The 18,490-nt window shown below is 33.1% G+C and overlaps 2 protein-coding genes across 2 annotated transcripts in view; one reads left to right on the top strand and one right to left on the bottom strand.

Annotated features, from left to right (window-relative positions):
- Positions 1–312: 312 nt before the first annotated feature.
- Positions 313–13,498, bottom strand: LOC144978500 (meiosis 1 arrest protein-like). Its single transcript, XM_078924665.1, has 13 exons — positions 13,314–13,498; positions 12,652–12,809; positions 11,365–11,550; positions 9,377–9,490; positions 8,400–8,523; positions 7,001–7,096; positions 5,873–5,952; positions 4,945–5,034; positions 3,733–3,888; positions 3,071–3,249; positions 2,492–2,606; positions 738–881; positions 313–461 (listed from the first exon to the last, which is right to left on the bottom strand). The coding sequence occupies exons 1-13, from the start codon at positions 13,465–13,467 to the stop codon at positions 330–332; spliced, it is 1,728 nt and encodes a 575-aa protein (XP_078780791.1). The 5' UTR covers positions 13,468–13,498; the 3' UTR covers positions 313–329.
- Positions 13,499–13,753: 255 nt separating this feature from the next.
- The window catches only part of LOC144978499 (bifunctional peptidase and (3S)-lysyl hydroxylase JMJD7-like), a 10,551-nt gene continuing 5,814 nt past the window's right edge, over positions 13,754–18,490 (top strand). The window contains exons 1-4 of the mRNA XM_078924664.1: positions 13,754–13,964; positions 15,114–15,264; positions 16,219–16,481; positions 17,315–17,371. Of these exons, the coding sequence (XP_078780790.1) occupies positions 13,901–13,964; positions 15,114–15,264; positions 16,219–16,481; positions 17,315–17,371 (535 nt within the window). The 5' untranslated portion in view covers positions 13,754–13,900. The remainder of the gene's footprint in view (positions 13,965–15,113; positions 15,265–16,218; positions 16,482–17,314; positions 17,372–18,490) is intronic.

Below are 18,490 nucleotides of genomic sequence, written 5' to 3'. Positions count from 1 at the left end.
GATTTACAAGACAAAAAAATATCACCTCCCAAATCTCTAACTATACATTTGACTGTTTCCCTCCCAACCAGGGTATATTGACAGGGAGATAAAACTAAATAGTCTCATTCCAAAGAAAGAAAGCATGTTGGAAAACAGATATAGAGGGATAGAAGACAGTAAGTGCCCCCCTGCCCACAATGGGAGGCCAGAAACCCAACCCAGGTGACCTACAATATTCATCAATTAAACCGAGTGTTCTGAAATCATGATGTCCAGTTTGTATATTGCATTCACCAATTAACCCAAGGTAGGCAAAACACACAAACAATAATTAATAACAGTGCATTTTAATAAGATCTTGTAAGTTTTCCAGGTTTTTGATTGTTCTTGTTTTGCGAGCCTTTCACATCAGTGATTGTGCTAGACCAACTGCTTGCTGTTAAACGACCACCGGGGGATATCACGGATGTTCTGTTTACCTATAATGTTCATAAGATAGAAAAAAAAAACCCAGTAATGAAAGCCTGAAGAAAAAGCTATTGTTGTTTGAGAAAAATTAATGAGATTGTATCTTACAATAAACGTCAATAGAGAGAGAGAGAGAAGGAGGAGTTGGTGATAGTTCAATAGTTGAAAATTATAGTTGTAGCTATCAGTAGTACAAAGTTGCTCCAGAGACTCCTCTTCTTCTTCTTCTCCTCCTCCTCCTCCTTCTTTTTCTTCTTCTTCTCTTCTTCTTCTTCAAAATTGCTTGCCTTGTTTTGTCCACTCTTCTGCATCCGTTGTTGTGGCAGTTGTCGTGCCTTATTGAAATAATTCTTTGGCAAACTAACTGACTTCAAAGCTCCAAATAGACCACACTGGAAATCCATTGGGTTAAAAATACTTAATTCCTCAACCTAAAGAGAAGAAGAGAAAAAAAATCTCGATTATGTCTGTATTTATTATAATTAGATACTTGTATAAGTAGCACATTCCTTGCAGGGGGCAGACAGTCTTAAATGATTTACCTACATTACTTTGTCAGTGTTTTTGTCTATCCATTTTTATGAACAAGCAAATGAGATAAAGTGTGATAAATATATTTATATATATATATATATATATATATATATATATATATATATATATAATATATATATATATATCATACTTTCATTAATGGAAGGAGGTCTATTTCATTAGACAAATACCACTGTCTAATTGCATCTCACCCATTTGGGTGAATGACAGAAAGTATTTTGTCTATGACTGAGACAGTGCTCTCTCGAAGTCAAAGTCGAAGTGTCATCACTGTCACTATCACCATCATCACTTTCAATGACTAAATTGTTGTTATTAACGTTATCAGAGATGGAATAATCAGAAATTATGTCTCTGATGATGTCGCCTTCGTCTAACTCTGGAAATTTCACTGCTACATATTATATCGTTAAAGTGTTTCACTAGCTCCACTGAAAGTTTGGAAGGCGGGACTATACTCGTTTCCATTATACACGTGTGATCTTTCTACTAAATTGGTGGTTGCTAGTATTCATGTGCACTGACCTGCAAAGAGCGGACAATAACAAAAAAAAAAAAATAATGATATTTAACATGTTGGGGTTTGTTAAAAATTTTTGCTCTCAGCATTGAAATCTTCTACCTCAGATGATGCACATTTTATGTCAATTTCATTGGTATTTACGCAACATTAGAGCTCGGGGAAAATAAATTATGTAATTATTTATAAACTCCAAATTGTAAACTCCTTTCCTGAGAATGTAGTTGGATGGATACTAAAAAAAAATGATGAAGTGAAACAACAAAAAGCATGCAGATAGCAATTTTCATCTTTATTCGCTCATATATCAAAACTAGCTCACGAGAGATCTGACAGGTTTTGCCAAATTATCTAACATATACAAGATAAATTATCTAATCAAACTAATTATAATTTTAAGCTCGTAATATAGAGAATCAAGAACAATGGTATTCAAGTAGTCTTGTCCCCAATAGTGGAATAGAATGAATGTTACAATTTGTTCTCTTCGATAATTGAAAACAAGACATCATTGCTAATGTTTCTCCTACTACTTGCATATCGTACAGCTAAAATAATTTTTTCTTGGATGAAGAACTCTCATATTGATACGAGAAATTATAATTACTTTACTATATTGAAGTTGATTATAAATAATTTATGTATGACATTCCAACTTCAAAAATCATCAGAATCCCAGTCTGGTTGCTTACACAAGTGCTGCCTCAAGTATTGCTGTAATATATATCCTTCCATACGAGAAAAATGCCGCCAATTTCATATTTCCATTTTTGTACTGCTGAGTCTCAAAAGAATCATAAATCTTTTTCAGACTTAATTTGTTAAGAAAGGATGGCATTCAGTCTCAAAATCCCATATCAAAGAGAGAGGATAAATCAAATTTTTAATAGATTTCTATTTCAATATCTATCTTCTTTCAGACAAAGTTATATTTCAAACATAAAAGTGAATGGAAGTTTTGTGTACCTTAGATAAAGACGACTGAATGCATAGCTGGTTTTCTTCACTTGCAGAAGAGGCAGGTGGGGACTGATTTGAAGGCAGATACAACTCGCCACATGCGATACTTTTTATCAGAATACTTGATTTTTAAAAAATAAAAATAAAATAAAATACAAGGAATAATTCTTATTTGCTTAATTTACGAAAACAAATATACTAGTTTCCATAATCTGAAACATAACTATTTGAAATGAAAATGCATAAATTTATATACTTTTTAAAATGCTTTATAAGCCTAGTTCTGATTCATTAAATATCCATACAGACTTTAGCAATAATTCTACTTTTCAAAATTTCAAATTTATCAAGGCTCTTTTAAGACATTTTAGATTAGACCTATTTAAATGATGCACTCAAAATTAAGTCGATCAGATATATCGATCAGATATAGGATACAAAGCTGTTAAAACCAAGGTTAAAGGAATTAATCCTGTTGTCTTAACTTAGATTTGATCAGCGACCCCTCAGTTCAAAGGAAAGTAATTTACCACGATACCACTGACTCACCCATCTTATTATTTCCCTTATTGATGTGTCACTTACCTTTTTTCTGATGGCATAAGAATAAAATATCCTGAGAGTTTATCGCTTTTATTAGAAAATGTCACAGAGCCAAATGAATTTGGTTGAACAGAATGAGGACTAGTACCATATCCGTCAGTCTTGATATTACAGTTATTATTCTGTCCTTGATGCAGTGAACAAGTCAGTAAGACATGATCCTTCGGATAATGAAGGGGGAAAAAGGAGAGACACAATGTGGAAATATCAAATACCTTATGTTCAGATCTTATATCATTTGTAAAGAAAATACTGTGTTTTCTTCGGATTTGTAATTACTACAATAGGTAATCTATATTAATTTGTTTTGGCACGTTTTGATCAACTACAATTAATATCTCAAGTATTAACATATTCCGCTAAGCATTACTAGACATTTTTACAAGACAAAGCATCTCACCACATGGCCACGGATGCAACTGAAATTGATGTTCATCATCACTATTTTTTTTTTTTTGTTATTGTTGGTGATGGGTTTTGGGATTTAAAAAAAATGTATATATAATGCTAGGATTGATAAACTTCTGTGTGTGATTCTTATCTTGCTTTAAAAGAAAATTGTAAGTTTCAGATTCACTCATTGGAAAGTTATTTTGTAAAACATTCTCCTTTCTAGATAAAAGATAAAGTAGTACATTCTCTACCTTCTTCAACAATTCCAGACACAAAGCATGGAACATTTGCTGGTTTTTCTCTAGGCTTTCCCATTCCATCTTCCAGCATGCAGTTGGTTGAACTACAAGAGGTTGCCCAAACATGATAGAGTCACATACGTTTTGTCTTGGAATGCTGTTTAATACCTTGGGTGCAAGATGGATTAGAGATTTTTTTAAAAATTTTCCTTGCATAATTACAGAGCTTCACAGATTGAAAGTGACAAATATTGTTATAAATCAGAATGTAAAAATAATATTGTTCAGTTAGGTGATAAGAATATAAAATATGTTTAAGTGACATGGGAATACAATGATTTTATTGTGATTGCTTCTTCTATCATCTACTTTTAGTACAGCTATGAAGTCATGTTTTGTGTCATCATAACAATAAATGTAAAATATACATGGGAAAAAAAACATCCTGTTATATCACGCATACGTAATAATGATAAAGAATTGAACTAAATTCAATAATACTGTCCCATTTAGCTACACCGACGTGAAAGTAGTCTTACTGTAGGTATGGGGCAGAAACATGGGGTCAAAATGAAGGCCTGGTATATAAACTAAATGACTTCATTAACACTTTTCTCCAACAAATTCTAAACATCAGGTGGAAAGATAAGGTCTCAAATGACACCTTATAGAAATGATGTAAACAAATGCTTACACAACCTCAATACAATCAAGGAAATGGGTTGGGCTCATTTTTGAAAAGGGAAGATGGCAACATCACAAAGAAAGCATTGTAATGGAACCCGCAAGGCCAGTGGAAAAGATGTTGCTCACCAACAACATCGCGGCATACTTTCGATAGTGTGACCTGAAGACCATCAAGATGACATAGGGTTAACTCACTCAACCCTGACACAGGCTATATTCGTAGTTTACCCACCCTGGTTACTTTTACTTTTACCCCATGCCTATTTATTACATTTTTCTGAAACAAATTATAGGCGTAGTATCAACGCAAATGTTTTATAGTTTTTGCACGTTAATGGTAGTTAAATAAAACTATCTATGTACATGCTCATTCTAATACATTTTTCCAATTTTGAAAAACAGCAAAAATCTCTAGGATTGAGTGAGTTAAGCAAAGACAGATGTCCATGACCGTCCCAGGTGGAGATATGTGGTGGAAGCCCTAAGCTCCAGAGAGAGTTCAAAGGAATAGGTAAGTAAGTTTAGTTACACAATTACCTTGAGTTGAAACACAGGAACCTGGGCTCCCAAGGATTTACTTGGAGGAGGGAAAACATGTTTGCATGCATTAGTTTTCATGTCCAAACTCTGTCAAAAGAGCAATTTGAGAACGATTAGATACTACTTCAGAAGCCTTAATAGAAATCATAATGATCAGTATCATATCGAATATTCAACACCTGACTTTGATATGTGTTAGAATTCAGAATTTATAATCATTAATAATCCATTAATGTGTTCAAATGTGAGAATGTTTGAGTTAAACTGTTTCTCTTTTTTCATATATGTACACATTAAGGTTTTGTGACAAGACACTTGCTTCTACCTTGGAAGGTTCTTGGCTTGAGTTCCGTTGTGCTTGGTGCAAAATTGAATCCTTGCCGTGGTAAAGGCTCTTTATTTACATTCTCTCATCATGCTCAGGTGTAAAATAAGACCCTCGCCAGTAACATCACTGTCACAAAAATTATTACAGTACCTTACAGGCGTTATATTATCTCGTCCTATATTTAGTAGTTGACGTCTGCTTTGGACCCCTTGTGAAATGTAAGGAGCACATTTAGTGAGAATTGCCCTATATAAAAAGAAGGTGTTGTTTTTGTTTTGTTTTGCTTTTGTTTTGTTTTGTTTTGTTTTGTTGTGTTTTGTTTTGTTTTGTTTTGTTTTTGTTTTTGTTTTTGTTTTTTTGTTTTTGTTTTTTTTTGTTTTTTTTTTTTTTTTTTTTTTTTTTTTGGGGGGGGGGGGGGTGCCGAAGTTTTATCCATAACAATAACTTTGGGTTTTTTATAAACAGTTTTTGTTACATATCTCTTTTTGTCTTTAACTGGAAACCACATTGCCTTTTAGCTTATAATGAAATAGATTTAGCCCTCCATTTTACAAATCATCTGCTAAGATTAAACAAAGTGGTGAAGTTCAAACTCACAAACGCAGAATGCACAGGAAGCTGAAGTGTGTTGATAATCCTCTCTGTCAAATCACATTTAATTACAATCTGAGTTTCAACTGGGAAGAGAATGAGAATATTGCGAAACGAAATGTAAGCTTCAAGTTGATAAAATTGTCTGTCTTCGTTTAATAACTTAAAGCTTTCATTTAACTTTGTATGTGTTAAATACATTTGGATTCAATAGTCTGACGTCACGTCGCCCAGCAACGGCGAGCAGCGTGGTTCTAAACAAAGAAAATAGATACTTTTTATTCTTCATGCTGGCTAGAACTTTTCATATGTCATGTGATCAGAATGTATAAAAGTCAAAACATGATCAGATTTATAATGTTTTTCTCCTCTGGATACACTTTTATGCTCGTTGGAGAAGTATTTCATAAGGGCGTCCGCCATTGTTCCGATAGTTTAGAGCCATTTACTAAGTTACTCTGCGTCATTACGGGGGAAGTGACGTCATGACTGTTGAAGCGTATTGGGAAGAGAGAAATTATTTTTTTTAACCTTTCGTGTTAAAGTTAAAGGGGTATTGTGAACATTTAACAGGGATGAAGACGAGAGTAGAGGAATTTAGATACAGAGTTGATATATATTATCTTCAGCCTTAAGTTATGCTCGTGATATCAACCATTAGCGTCTGACTTAAAATGTTCTTATTAGATGCAATCAAATATTATTTATTGTTCAAGCTCAAGAGTAAAATTACAAATGTAATTCTAGAATTGCACAGATACTGATTATTGTTGCCCTTGCTCCATTAAATATTCAAACCCCATCTCATACATTTGTTTGATTTGAGAAGGAATGTATACGATTGCACTAGAAAGATTGACCATATTTTCATAAAATTCCATAAGAGGGTGGTAATTAAAAATTTTGTTGATTTGCGTGAATCAGATCTAAATACTGTGTCTCTTGTATTACATATATCTTGTCATGCACAAAGTAACAACAAAAATAATTTTTTCGACTCAATTTAATCCACTGTTATTTTTTACAAAATATACTCAAGGTTAACACATTAAAATTTAAAATGGTAAAAGGATGAAATATGAAAGCAACGCATTGTAAATGAGTCTTTCTTCTTCTTGTTCAAATGATACAAACCTGGTGATGGAGAAGGCAAAATGAGTTGCAATTGTTCGCTGTCAAATGTGTTGTCATTTAACCAAGAGTACATAAACTTTTGGAGAGAAACTGGATCTGAGTAATCAAAGACGACATAGAAATCATAAATGTTTATGGAACAACTAAATTTAAAATGCAAAACCTCCTTTTTAAAGGTCTTTTGGAATTTCTTTGAAATGCGTTCTTGAGAAATAATTTTTAACACAATTAACCTTTTGCATACAATCGTCTTGTCTATGATAATTTGGATAAGTTGTCATTTTTATATCATTGTGAAAACAAAATCCCAATTGAATTATACTGAGTCAAACACTTGCTTTCCATTTAAGCCTATGTATGGAATAATAAAATGTATTTGTAAACTAGCGTCTATACCACAAGAAAAGTTCTTATATTGTGATTAATCAATGTTAAATCAATGTCTTCTGAGGAAAAAAAAAGAATTTAAGAGAGGGGGAAGGGAGATGGAATATACTTCTATATCCCATCGTCTACAAGAGATGTATGGCCATCCACATTTCAAGTTTTTACATATTCCATGCACCTACCTATTTGTTTGTCAACAAGTTACGGGATGTTTTTGACATGCAAAAAAGTGACCCAATTTAACTGTAAGCTCACATTACCACAACTTTGTATTGTATACCTAAATTCAATCTTTCCAGCCTTTCTTCCAATGTACATTGGTCAAAAAATTATATTCATCATATCGATTGATTAATTTATGAGACTGGGTGGGGATCCTGACCTCCCATAGCGGGCAGGAGGTCCATACTGTGTCTTCTATCCCCTTATATCTGTTTTCCAACATGCTTTCTGTCTTTGTCTGGGAATGAGATTACTTGTTTTTTTCCTGGCCCTGGTCGGAGTCCTGGCTGGGAGGGAAACAGCCAAATGCATAGTTATTGTTTTGGGAGATGATATTTTTTTCCTTGTAAATCATCTCGCTGTTATGTATTATTATGTTTGTTATTTTCAATGTATAATGTAGGCATTTGAGTGTATTCCTCTTTGCTGGATTTTGTGCTTGTGTCCAGATGAGACTTATAGGTGATCTCAAACTAAGTACATTGGTGGTAAGCTGTTGGAATCTACATCTGATCCTTATTTGTTCCCAGTTCCCCTTTATCTTACTTTCTCTTAGGTGCTTTTTAATTGTAATTCTAGAACTTTTTACTATCCCACTTTCTTCCTTTTTACTGGCGCTGATATAACCTAAATGTGTTGCAAGCGCCGTAAAACACTTAAAAACAAACAAACAAACAAAAAATTTATGAGACAATTTTTCAGAATTAAAAATTAAAAATTACACAGTAATGTAATTATTATTAGTTTATAACATAACATGAAACTGAAATAACGACTACATTCGTCATACCTGCCTCGAGTAGAATCATGTCTACAAGACCTGTAAAGTCATCATTCATCAAATCTAGGGCTGCATCTGGGCTGTCCATTGAGATGTCATTGAATACACTTGAAATGTTGGCACATATAATCCTCTGTTTCACAGACATTATTAGAGGTATCACTTTAATGCAATATAATATTGATAAACATTTTGAACGTGTCAATTATATGGAATGACTGGTGACAAACAGGCCACAATTCTGTTCATGACAGTTAATTCTTTACATGTAACAATGCACATCTTCTTCTTGTAGTCAAGAAATATTTCTGTTTTAAAATTTTGTATGCCATTTTCAGACAATTTAGTATGATTTTTTATGGTAAAACATATATAAACTTTTAATTTGTTTTTTTAAAATACCTAACAACAAAACTCCAGCACTGCCCGTGTTTTGTTGTTAAACACGGGCAGTGCTGGAGTTTTATTTTAAAAGACAGTAACTACATGTCTGTCAAAAATGAGTAGTTGATATTGATATTGTAAAGCAAGACACTTATCTACCAGTCTAGTCCTAGTATCCGTTACATATTAGCGTTATTAATTGTCCTTGTTAGTGTTAGTAGCGTTTGAAAAAGTTGGATAGTAAGGAAAATTGGGTGTTATGTCTTGGTACCACAAGCATATTTTGCAGAAGTCTAGTATAGACTTTTAAGATAACATAGAGAAGAAAGGGGGGGGGGGGAGGTGAAGAGAAAGAGAAAAAAAAAAAAAAAAAAAAAAAAAGAGAGAGAGAGAGAGAGAGAGAGAGAGAGAGAGAGAGAGAGAGAGAGAGAGAGAGAGAGAGAGAAGGAGAAGGAGAGAGAGAGAGAGAGGGAGGGAGAGAGAGAGAGAGAGAGAGAGAGAGAGAGAGAGAGAGAGAGAGAGAGAGAGAGAGAGAGAGAACAACTGGAAATGATAAATACGGATAGCAGTATGAAGATAATACTGTTAATGTTAAATCTCACTTTGATGATGTCTGTATCAGCTTGGTCTGGAAGAGTGGTGAAATGCTTTTTGACATCCTTTTCTTGTCTTGTGGTCATAAAAATAATTTCCAGCTGATGAAAATTTTTTGAATTCTGGAGCAGCAAATGTAAGTTAAAATATTTTGTTTTACTTATTTAATCAAAGATAAAGTAAGCAAGGCTTAAATATATATTCATATATATAAATATATATACCTATAAATATACTGACTTACTGACTTAAGGCCTTTCGCTTCCTAATCATCCGATTGGGACGCCTTGGCTGCCTCTCTAATCATCTGTGTCATTTCATTCCACAGTTCACGGTCTTTTGCTGTGGATGCTAAGTTCATAAGGTCTTCCTTTGATTTTAATTCTTTGTTATTTTGAAGGCGTTTCAGGTCTCTATTGAGGACAGTATAAATTGATGTGGGTGGTCTACCTTGATATTTCTTGTGTCCAGATGGGGTAAGGTAAAAAAAAGTATTCATGGCTTTATTAGCTGATATATTTTCATCTCTTCTGAGTATATGCCCAAAAAGCCACCATCTTGCCTCCAGGATTTGAATGGATAAGGGTCTTTCATTACATTTTTCATACAGTATTTTATTGCTTATTTTTGTGGGGTATCGCATATTCAGGACTCTTTTCAGTTGTTTTCTATGGAATCTGTCTAATCTTTGCTCTTCGGTTATATATATATATATAAAGTCACTCTCATATTTTTGGCCGAGACATATGTTTCGATATATTATATATATATATATATATATATATATATATATATATATATATATATATATATATATATATATATATATAAAGTTCAAAAACGTTTATTATATTATGTATAAACTCTTTAAAATAATTATTTTTCATCATTTATCTGCAAATGAAAATATTTTCACTATGAAATGGTGGGTAACAGCAATATGACTATATACAATGGCAGGTCATGGTAAAATCAAATCCCTGCATGCAACATATGATTTATGAAGAGGGGGGGGGGGGGCAACTTAATTCTAGTTTTGAAATGAAAACAAAAGTAGATTTCGACAAGCATGGAATGGTCACATAACTGATGAATAAAGGAATTTTACAAAAATCCGACTCCTATTATTTTTCTGCCATTATATTTGAAATAAGAACAAAATTATCTGAGCAATTGAATAAAAAAGGAGTCTTGAAGGACATAACACTGTAGTCTTGAGTTGCTTATTTGTATAGTCCACAATGCCCATTCTGTGGAATTCTTGTGAAACAACAGTTTTTAAAGCGAAATGATCGGTAGCGGACAATTATGTACGGATGGGTAGTGGGGGCTATAGATGAAAATGTCCTTTTAATTGATATAAAATATTTAGTGTTCCAAATGTGCAATTTTACGCTATTTCGAGAGACTTAATGAAGACAAAATGTAGCATAACATTATCATACCAAAAAAAATAAAAAAATTTCAGATTGTCCAAAACTGGTCATTATTATCGTCACTCCCCCCTCCCCCTTTTTTAACAATGCTCAATCTCTTGATTGATTCATAAAACACACCTTGTTAATCATAATTTTTGTATTTAACAAATCATGTAAAATTATTAAAATGTAATACAAAACATTAGAGATTCATTAAAAGAATAATAATAAATATAATGAGTAATGTCCACTCGAACTAACCTAAAGATGAGTCACTGAGTTCACACCTTAGTCTAAGACCCTTAGCAGTCTTGTCATCAGGAAAGGCATTTCACTCACTTCTTTTGTCCTTTTAAGTGTAAAATTCAGAGGACCCCTAGTAGGAAACATTGTCGTCTTTGTCGGACAAGATTACACATTCATCAAAAGGATATACTTGATGGTCTATAGATTAATTATTAGGGGACTAGACCATGCAAATGAACCGTGGACAAGTGCTAAATAAATACATATAAATATTATATTTACGTCTATGTTTTGAAATAAGACAAGCTATCAAATGAATAAAGTGAACTCACCACAGGCAAATTCCCAGAATATCTTCTAAATTGCCTACACGCTTCGGCAATTCCATCAATCACACAACAGTCAGAATGTTTAGACTGTTGCAACTTTCCATGATCGAAAATGAAATTATGAAGATCACCCAAGGCAGAGTGAAGTCTTGCAAAATTAGATTTGGTATGGCTCAGTGGCAAAATTAGCTAAAAAAAATTTATTTTGTTCAAATTAATAGCATTTATTTTATTATAATGTATACAGCAATGAAAAACAAATATCATCTAATGTGTTATGAATTACTAATGTGAAGTATTCTCCAATTATATGTTTATTTTATAATGATCTCCTTATTGAATCTCTAGCTCTAAGAGCTGGTTTTAATACTGCATTAAAAAACAATTTCAAAACAAAAACACATTAGCAATTCTAATTTTCCTATAAGGCAACATCGCCCTTTAGTTATCCTCAAAAAGTAAGACAAAAGATAAAAGATGATGTTATCTTTTTCAGTTGATTATTTTATAGTTAAATATTTGAGCAGACATCCCCTGTGCATCTTAACCGCTGAACTGGCTTGGATTAATTAACATAAAGAACTGAACAAGTGTGTATGAAGGTGCCAGACAAAGCAAGAAAGAAAAATACAAGGAAAAAAAACATCCCAAAAAATCAGTCGATCTCGACTGGGGATCGAACCTCAGACCTTCTGATTACTGGTCAGACCTGCAACCATTACACCACAGAGGCTCCCGATAGTTGGGACAGTTTTAATACCTATATTCTTCACAAGGGTACGCATTTTACACTGTGAACCCTCACTTGCATCAAACAACACATACAATGAACACGAGAGGACGAAGATGAAGACATTTGAGTTGCTCCATTTTATTTTTTTGAAAATATCAAATCAAGAAATTAAGGAGCAGGTACCAGTGCAAGATAAAGAACTGAATAAGTGTGTATAAAAGGTGCCAGACGAAGCAAGACAGAAAATCACAAGAAAAAAAACCATCCCAAAAAATCAGTCGATCTCGACTGGGGATCGAACCTCAGACCTTCTGATTACCAGTCATCACAAGGTCTGGGGTTCGATCCCTAGTCGATGTCAACTGATTTTTTGGGATAGTTTTTTTCTTGTATTTTTCTTTCTTGCTTTGTCTGGCACTTTATACACACTCGTACAGTTCTTTATCTTAAACCTGTGCCTGCTCCTTAATTTGATATTAACAATGCCACGATATTTTACAACTTCAATTTCTGGTAACAATCTTAAAAACAGTAATATTATGAATGTTTTGTCATACCTCTGGATATATTGTGAGTAGATAAATTCCAATAAGTGGAATTGGGCAATTGCCATTAAGATTAGAGCTAAGCAGGAATATCTTCTCTAATGCTTCTATCACTATTTTGCCAAACCATTCCTCCAAAAACAAGCTTGAGTCCAGTAATAAAATTCTTGCTGAAATGATAATGAGAAAAAATATATAATTAAATTGAGCAAAGAGGTGGGATTTCTTAAGTAATTAAATAAATGACATAAGTTGCTTGATGAATGCTGATAATCCAGATGAAAATGCAAGTTATAGAAAAATGCGTTCAGTGACTGGATGGTACACAATAATACCAAAACTCTGACCCCGACGTTGCTTCATAATGGAAGACAGTTTACAGCAATAAACCACTCAACTCAGATGTTTACCGTGTACCTGGTGCATTGAGTGAACCAAGTGAATCGGTTGTGATGGAAATAGTCTGGGCCAATTTAAAATATTCTCCGTTACTATCTAGATAATAATGTTGAAACAAGCCCGTAATTGCACTCGGTTATGTGACCGACAAATATGTGCGTGTCGGCGTGCACAATCATAATCATAATAAAATTGGTTTATTAAGTCACGATAGACGACGTAGATAGGTCAAAATCAAGGTAGAGTCTATCAGAGCCTAAAGAAGTTGGTTTTACCTGGTTGTGGACCAAAGGTAAAAATCTGTTGATTGCTCTGAAGGGAACCTTTCGAATCAGATTGTTTGAATTTATCACACCTATTGAATGCCATGAGCAAAGTTTGAGTTTCTTTCACTTTAACCACGACTAAAATAAAAATGTTTCTTAGCATATACCCATCAATGTCTTTGGCTTCAGGGAGATTTCTAGCAGACGACAATTTTACTTGGAAATAAACAAAATTAAGCGATATCGATATAGGCTAAGGTCGATACTTAGATTATTTGCTGAGCTTGTCTTTTTTGTACAGTTTTTTTATCACCTAATATAAACTATATTTTTAACAAAAAGCTTAAATTCATACTAGACGTCTATGTATTATAGATTTTCCCAATATTTCTTTTTTTTTAAAGAAGGGTAATGAACGAGTCCTAAGACCGATTTGTTTTGGTAATCGAGTTCTTAGAAGGATTTACTAACTTTCACTTTCACTTTGACGATCATGGAGGAAATTGGGGAGCTGAACACTCTTTTATTGCTTGCTTTTTGTTAAATTTTGATTAAATTATGTTTTTATTGTAGCTTCCATTTTATATTGACAAAGAATGGATTTATCTAAGCTTCATCACACTGAAAAAGCTTATGAGCATCTTCGTGCAGAGTATAGAGGTGAGTCTCTCTCTCTCTCTCTCTCTCTCTCTCTCTCTCTCTCTCTCTCTCTCTCTCTCTCTCTCTCTCTCTCTCTCTCTCTCTCTCTCTCTCTCTCTCTCTCTCTCTCTCTTTTTCATAAAAACATACAAATCTCGTCATACTATCTAGATATCATTATATCTTGAATCAATGGTTCATGAAAAGGAAATAAACTTCAAGAATATCAGTTCAGATATTGCATCATGGCAGCTCTGTTATTTATCTCTTCTTCTTCTTCTTCTTCTTCTTCTTCTTCTTCTTCTTCTTCTTCTTCTTCTTCTTCTTCTTCTTCTTCTTCTTCTTTTGATTGCCCACAATCAATTGGTTGATTATTATGGCAAATATGAAACTGCTTTCTAATCTCTCTGTATTCCTTGTTTATAATCGTTAGTCTAAAATCAATTTCCAGGGACATTCAGGGGTCGTCAACGTTGGTCAGTGATGGTTTGTGTAAGGTCTAAGTATCTGCATAGCAACTTGCCACAAAAGCATCAATTGTAGTGGCTTCGATCACTTTAGCATCAAGCTGGTTCCAGTCTCTGACCGTACGCCGCAAGAAGGAAAAACCACGGTATTGTGTTCTGTGTGTTATGAGGCTGTATTGGTTGTTGTTACCTCTTCTCTGTCTCAAAGGTGCTGGTATCAGTTTTTTCTTGATGACTGGGCATTCAGCGAGGTGGTGCTTGATCTTAAATAGCATTGTTAATCTTGCTGATTTTCTGCGGTGTTCTAATTTTGGCCACTGTAGTTTTTCTAGCATGTCTGATACACTTGAGGTGTTGTGGTGTCTGTTCAGGACGTAGCGTGCAGCTCTTCTTTGCACTGATTCAATTTCTGAGACGTATTTTTGGGTGTTGGGGTCCCAAACAGTGAAAGAACAGGTCTTACAAATGTTTTGTATGCCTTTTCCTTGATTTTCTAGCAGACGACACTCTCTAGACGTCTATTTAGAATATTTATGTGTTTGTTCATTTAAAAAAAAAACATTTTGAAAGGACTTGATTTTACTTTGATATAATTTTTTTAAAAACATTACTAACAATGACAACTTGATTGGAACAGCTTTCTAGATCATATCTTGTTAGTTTCCATCACCAAATATATTTTGTTGTTTATATCCTGATGAAGAATTATATCCATCACATGTCGAGGAAGTGACTGATCCACTAGATCCATTGACATTTCATCGAAAGTATGTATCTCAGAACAGACCTTTGCTCATCAAGAATGCTGTCAAACATTGGCCTGCATTAACAAAGTGGAATCATGATTATTTCAGGTATTTTTGTCAGTGAATAAAAAATAATCTTCTTTTGTGTATTAAATTACAGAGTCGTAGCCACATGGTTTGCTTTTATTCAATATATTAAGGTGAATTTTATTAAAATGAAGGTTGGAGATTCGATATGAGATTATATGTATCTTTATAGATTAGTGTTTGTGTGTATATGTGTGTGTGTGTGTGCGTGTGTTTATATTATAAGATGGAGGGGTGGGGCATGTATATGAGTGTGTGTGTGTGTGTGTGTGTGTGTGTGTGTGTGTTGCTGTTGTTCACAAATGGACTAGATTCTTGCATCATGTAGTCCTAGTTTGGGAGTAAATTATTTCTGGAGAGTTAGAGAGGGTTTTTTTTTTTAATTACAGAAAATAAATGAATAAATAATTAGATAAATAAATGAAAATAGAAGCAAAAAAGAAAGAAATGCGATAATGATATGGTAGATCTTTATTGTCCGCTTATTGGAAATCTCAATGATTTTACATTGATTTCTTACACAAATATAATAAACAGATGGATCTGTAAATATTGTCGTCACAACTAAAGTTATTCAACCACAGGCCTCACAGAAATCCTTCATAGATTAAAGTACAAAAGTGAACAAAACGTTTTGATACGTTGAAATTTAACTCTGATTACACATTTATACATATATACGTCACTCAATGAAAGCATATTCTAATATATTTTGAAATAACAATATTTATTAGTTAAATCAGAATTAATTCATTTTAGGTTGATACAGATTTTTTTCTTGAAATTCAGATTTTATAGAAGAATTTTACAGATTTTGTGTTTAATGCATGTGGTAGATCTCCAACAAGGGTTTTTCATGCTACAGCATTGAAGATATTAAATATTATACTATGCTTGTTTCCTTTTAATTTATGAATTGTACATTATATAGATCTTGTGTTTTTATAATTATTTTAAAATTTATCACTCACGTAGGGAAAAGATTGGCAGCACAGAAATCACAGTGACTGTAACACCAAATGGTTATGCTGATGCCATTTGTAATGGTCGATTTGTCATGCCTGAAGAAAGAACCATGACAATGAATGGATTTCTTGACATAATGGACGAGGATGTGAGCCAGAGGATGGAAAAGGGGGTTTTCTACATACAGAAACAAAACTCTAATTTAAAGGACGAGTTTTCAACACTTTTGAAGGATGTTGATGTCGATATTCCATGGGGCACAAAAGCTTTTGGTATGTCATTTTATCATCAGGTCAGGTTTAAGTGGGGCCTGATAGATATTTCTGGGTCTTAGTCACATAGATTGCGATATCTCTTATTTAAAGATAGTCAAATACAGTTCATTCCCGTTAATCACACAATGGATAATGGTACAAACCACTTATTGGCTACACATACTTAAACAACTATTTTTCCCCATCTAGATATAACTATTTCATTTAGACATCCACCCCATTTAATTGATACATTTATTCATGCTCCAGAGAGTCATTATTTTAAATATTAACAAAATCAATAGTGATTGTCAGCAACAAGTTGGTTGTCCATTCCACAGTTCTGTGTTAAAATCACAGAAACTATGCATTTTTGCACAATGCATACCCTACTTCAATATATAACAATGATTCTCACCTGTAATCAATCAAAAATTCAGATGGTATACTGAAATACCCTAATGGATAGAATTTTCACTAAACATGCATATTTTTCTTTTAACTTGAAGTGTTATTCTCCTTAAATGGCAGAATTTGCACAATGCATAGTAAAATTTTATATAACAAAATTGCTCAATAGTGTCAATGATTAAACATCCATTAAATAAAAAGCGATAATCTTAAGAAATAATTCATATTCTGTATTATTACAGTAATCGTTTTTTTTTTGTTTTTTGTTTGTTTGGTTTTTTTTAAATTATTAACTTTCATGATTTGTTGTATTTTTGGGGGGGTTTGTACTGGTTTCCTAAAATGTTTTGCAGGTTATCATTGTAAACAGTTTTAAGGAATAGCAAAATGATCTTATATTTAAAGTAAAACAAATTATTCATCATTACTTATTATTTTAGGTTGTGAGCCAGATGCAGTAAATTTTTGGATGGGAGATGAAAAAGCTATCACATCTAGTAAGTATAATCTTTATTATCTAACTGAATATCATTTGTAAAATGGTTTAATTGTGCCATTATTCAAACTTCTTATCATATTGTATCATTTAAGAGTGAATATACTTTCAAAAACCGTTGAATGCTCTTTGTAACTTTCATACATCGATAATATTTATCAGTTATTCATTGTACCCTTTTCCCTATCAACATTTGTATCATGTGTCTACTTTTGTACATTTCAGAGTTTCAATTAATTGATATACAAACTGCAAATAATATCAATTGTCATGGTTTATTAATCATTATAATCAAATACTATGTTAGTGATATATAACTTTTTTAAATAACACTTTTGTTATTGTCTTTGAATTTATTTTAGTAGGATTTAATAATGTTACAAGATTGACCATTTTTTCGTTCTTTCATAGTGTTGGTATATTCGTACCTTTTTCCAATATTACTTTGAATACAACATTTTGTGAACATCCAATATTTTGTATCATCTGCTGTTCTATTGCTGAATAAGGGTGAGACAGATCAAGTTGGCAACAGATCTCCACCCCCCCCCCCCCCCTCCCCCCAGTAGTTTGTTAAGATTACTTTCATATCTCATAACAAAGTAAAATCCATGGAAAATTGTGAACTACCTCCCCAATTTAGCATAATATTGATGTGAACCTGATGCTGAAAATTGGGCTTCAAATGATACATCACAGACTTTAAACTCAATTTAATATCAAATTGATATGCTTTTTGGAAGGAGAATGAATCTAATATGTGCGGATATGTGGTCTTGTGTTATAACGCTTGCTTTTGGATCAGGAAGTCCTAGGGTCGAGCCTCACTCTGCGTAAAGTTGAGTCCTTGAAAAAGGCTCTTCATTCACATTCTCTCACAGTACTCAGGTGTAAAATGAGTATCTGGCCATTAACAGTGTTGTCTCTGTTGGAAAAAATTGTAGTTTCGCCTAACAGGAATCATGTTTTGTTCTATACGTTTTGAGTTGCTGTTGGTCAGGGTCCCTTTGAAAGCACTGAGTAAGTTTAGTGGATATTGCGCGATATATAAAAGCTCAAGTTTTGTTGGGGTTTTTTTCTTTTTGTTTTTATATCTTAAACTAATGAGAGAAAAAAAACC

Source organism: Berghia stephanieae, chromosome 8 (assembly GCF_034508935.2).
Source record: "Berghia stephanieae isolate SIO BIC M18660-M18661 chromosome 8, UCSD_Bste_1.3, whole genome shotgun sequence".
NCBI lineage: Eukaryota > Metazoa > Mollusca > Gastropoda > Nudibranchia > Aeolidiidae > Berghia > Berghia stephanieae.
The sequence above is the reverse complement of the archived record's forward strand: the minus strand, read 5'-3'. Positions and strand labels throughout refer to the sequence as shown.

Coding starts and splice junctions, on each gene's coding strand:
- LOC144978500 (XM_078924665.1), bottom strand. CDS start 13,467: ATGCTAAGAAACATTTTTATTTTAGTCGTGGTTAAAGTGAAAGAAACT. Junction 9,491..11,364: donor ATTCTGGGAATTTGCCTGTG/GTGAGTTCACTT, acceptor TTGCTGCTCCAG/AATTCAAAAAATTTTCATCA. Junction 5,953..7,000: donor TTTGCCTTCTCCATCACCAG/GTTTGTATCATT, acceptor TTCTCTTCCCAG/TTGAAACTCAGATTGTAATT.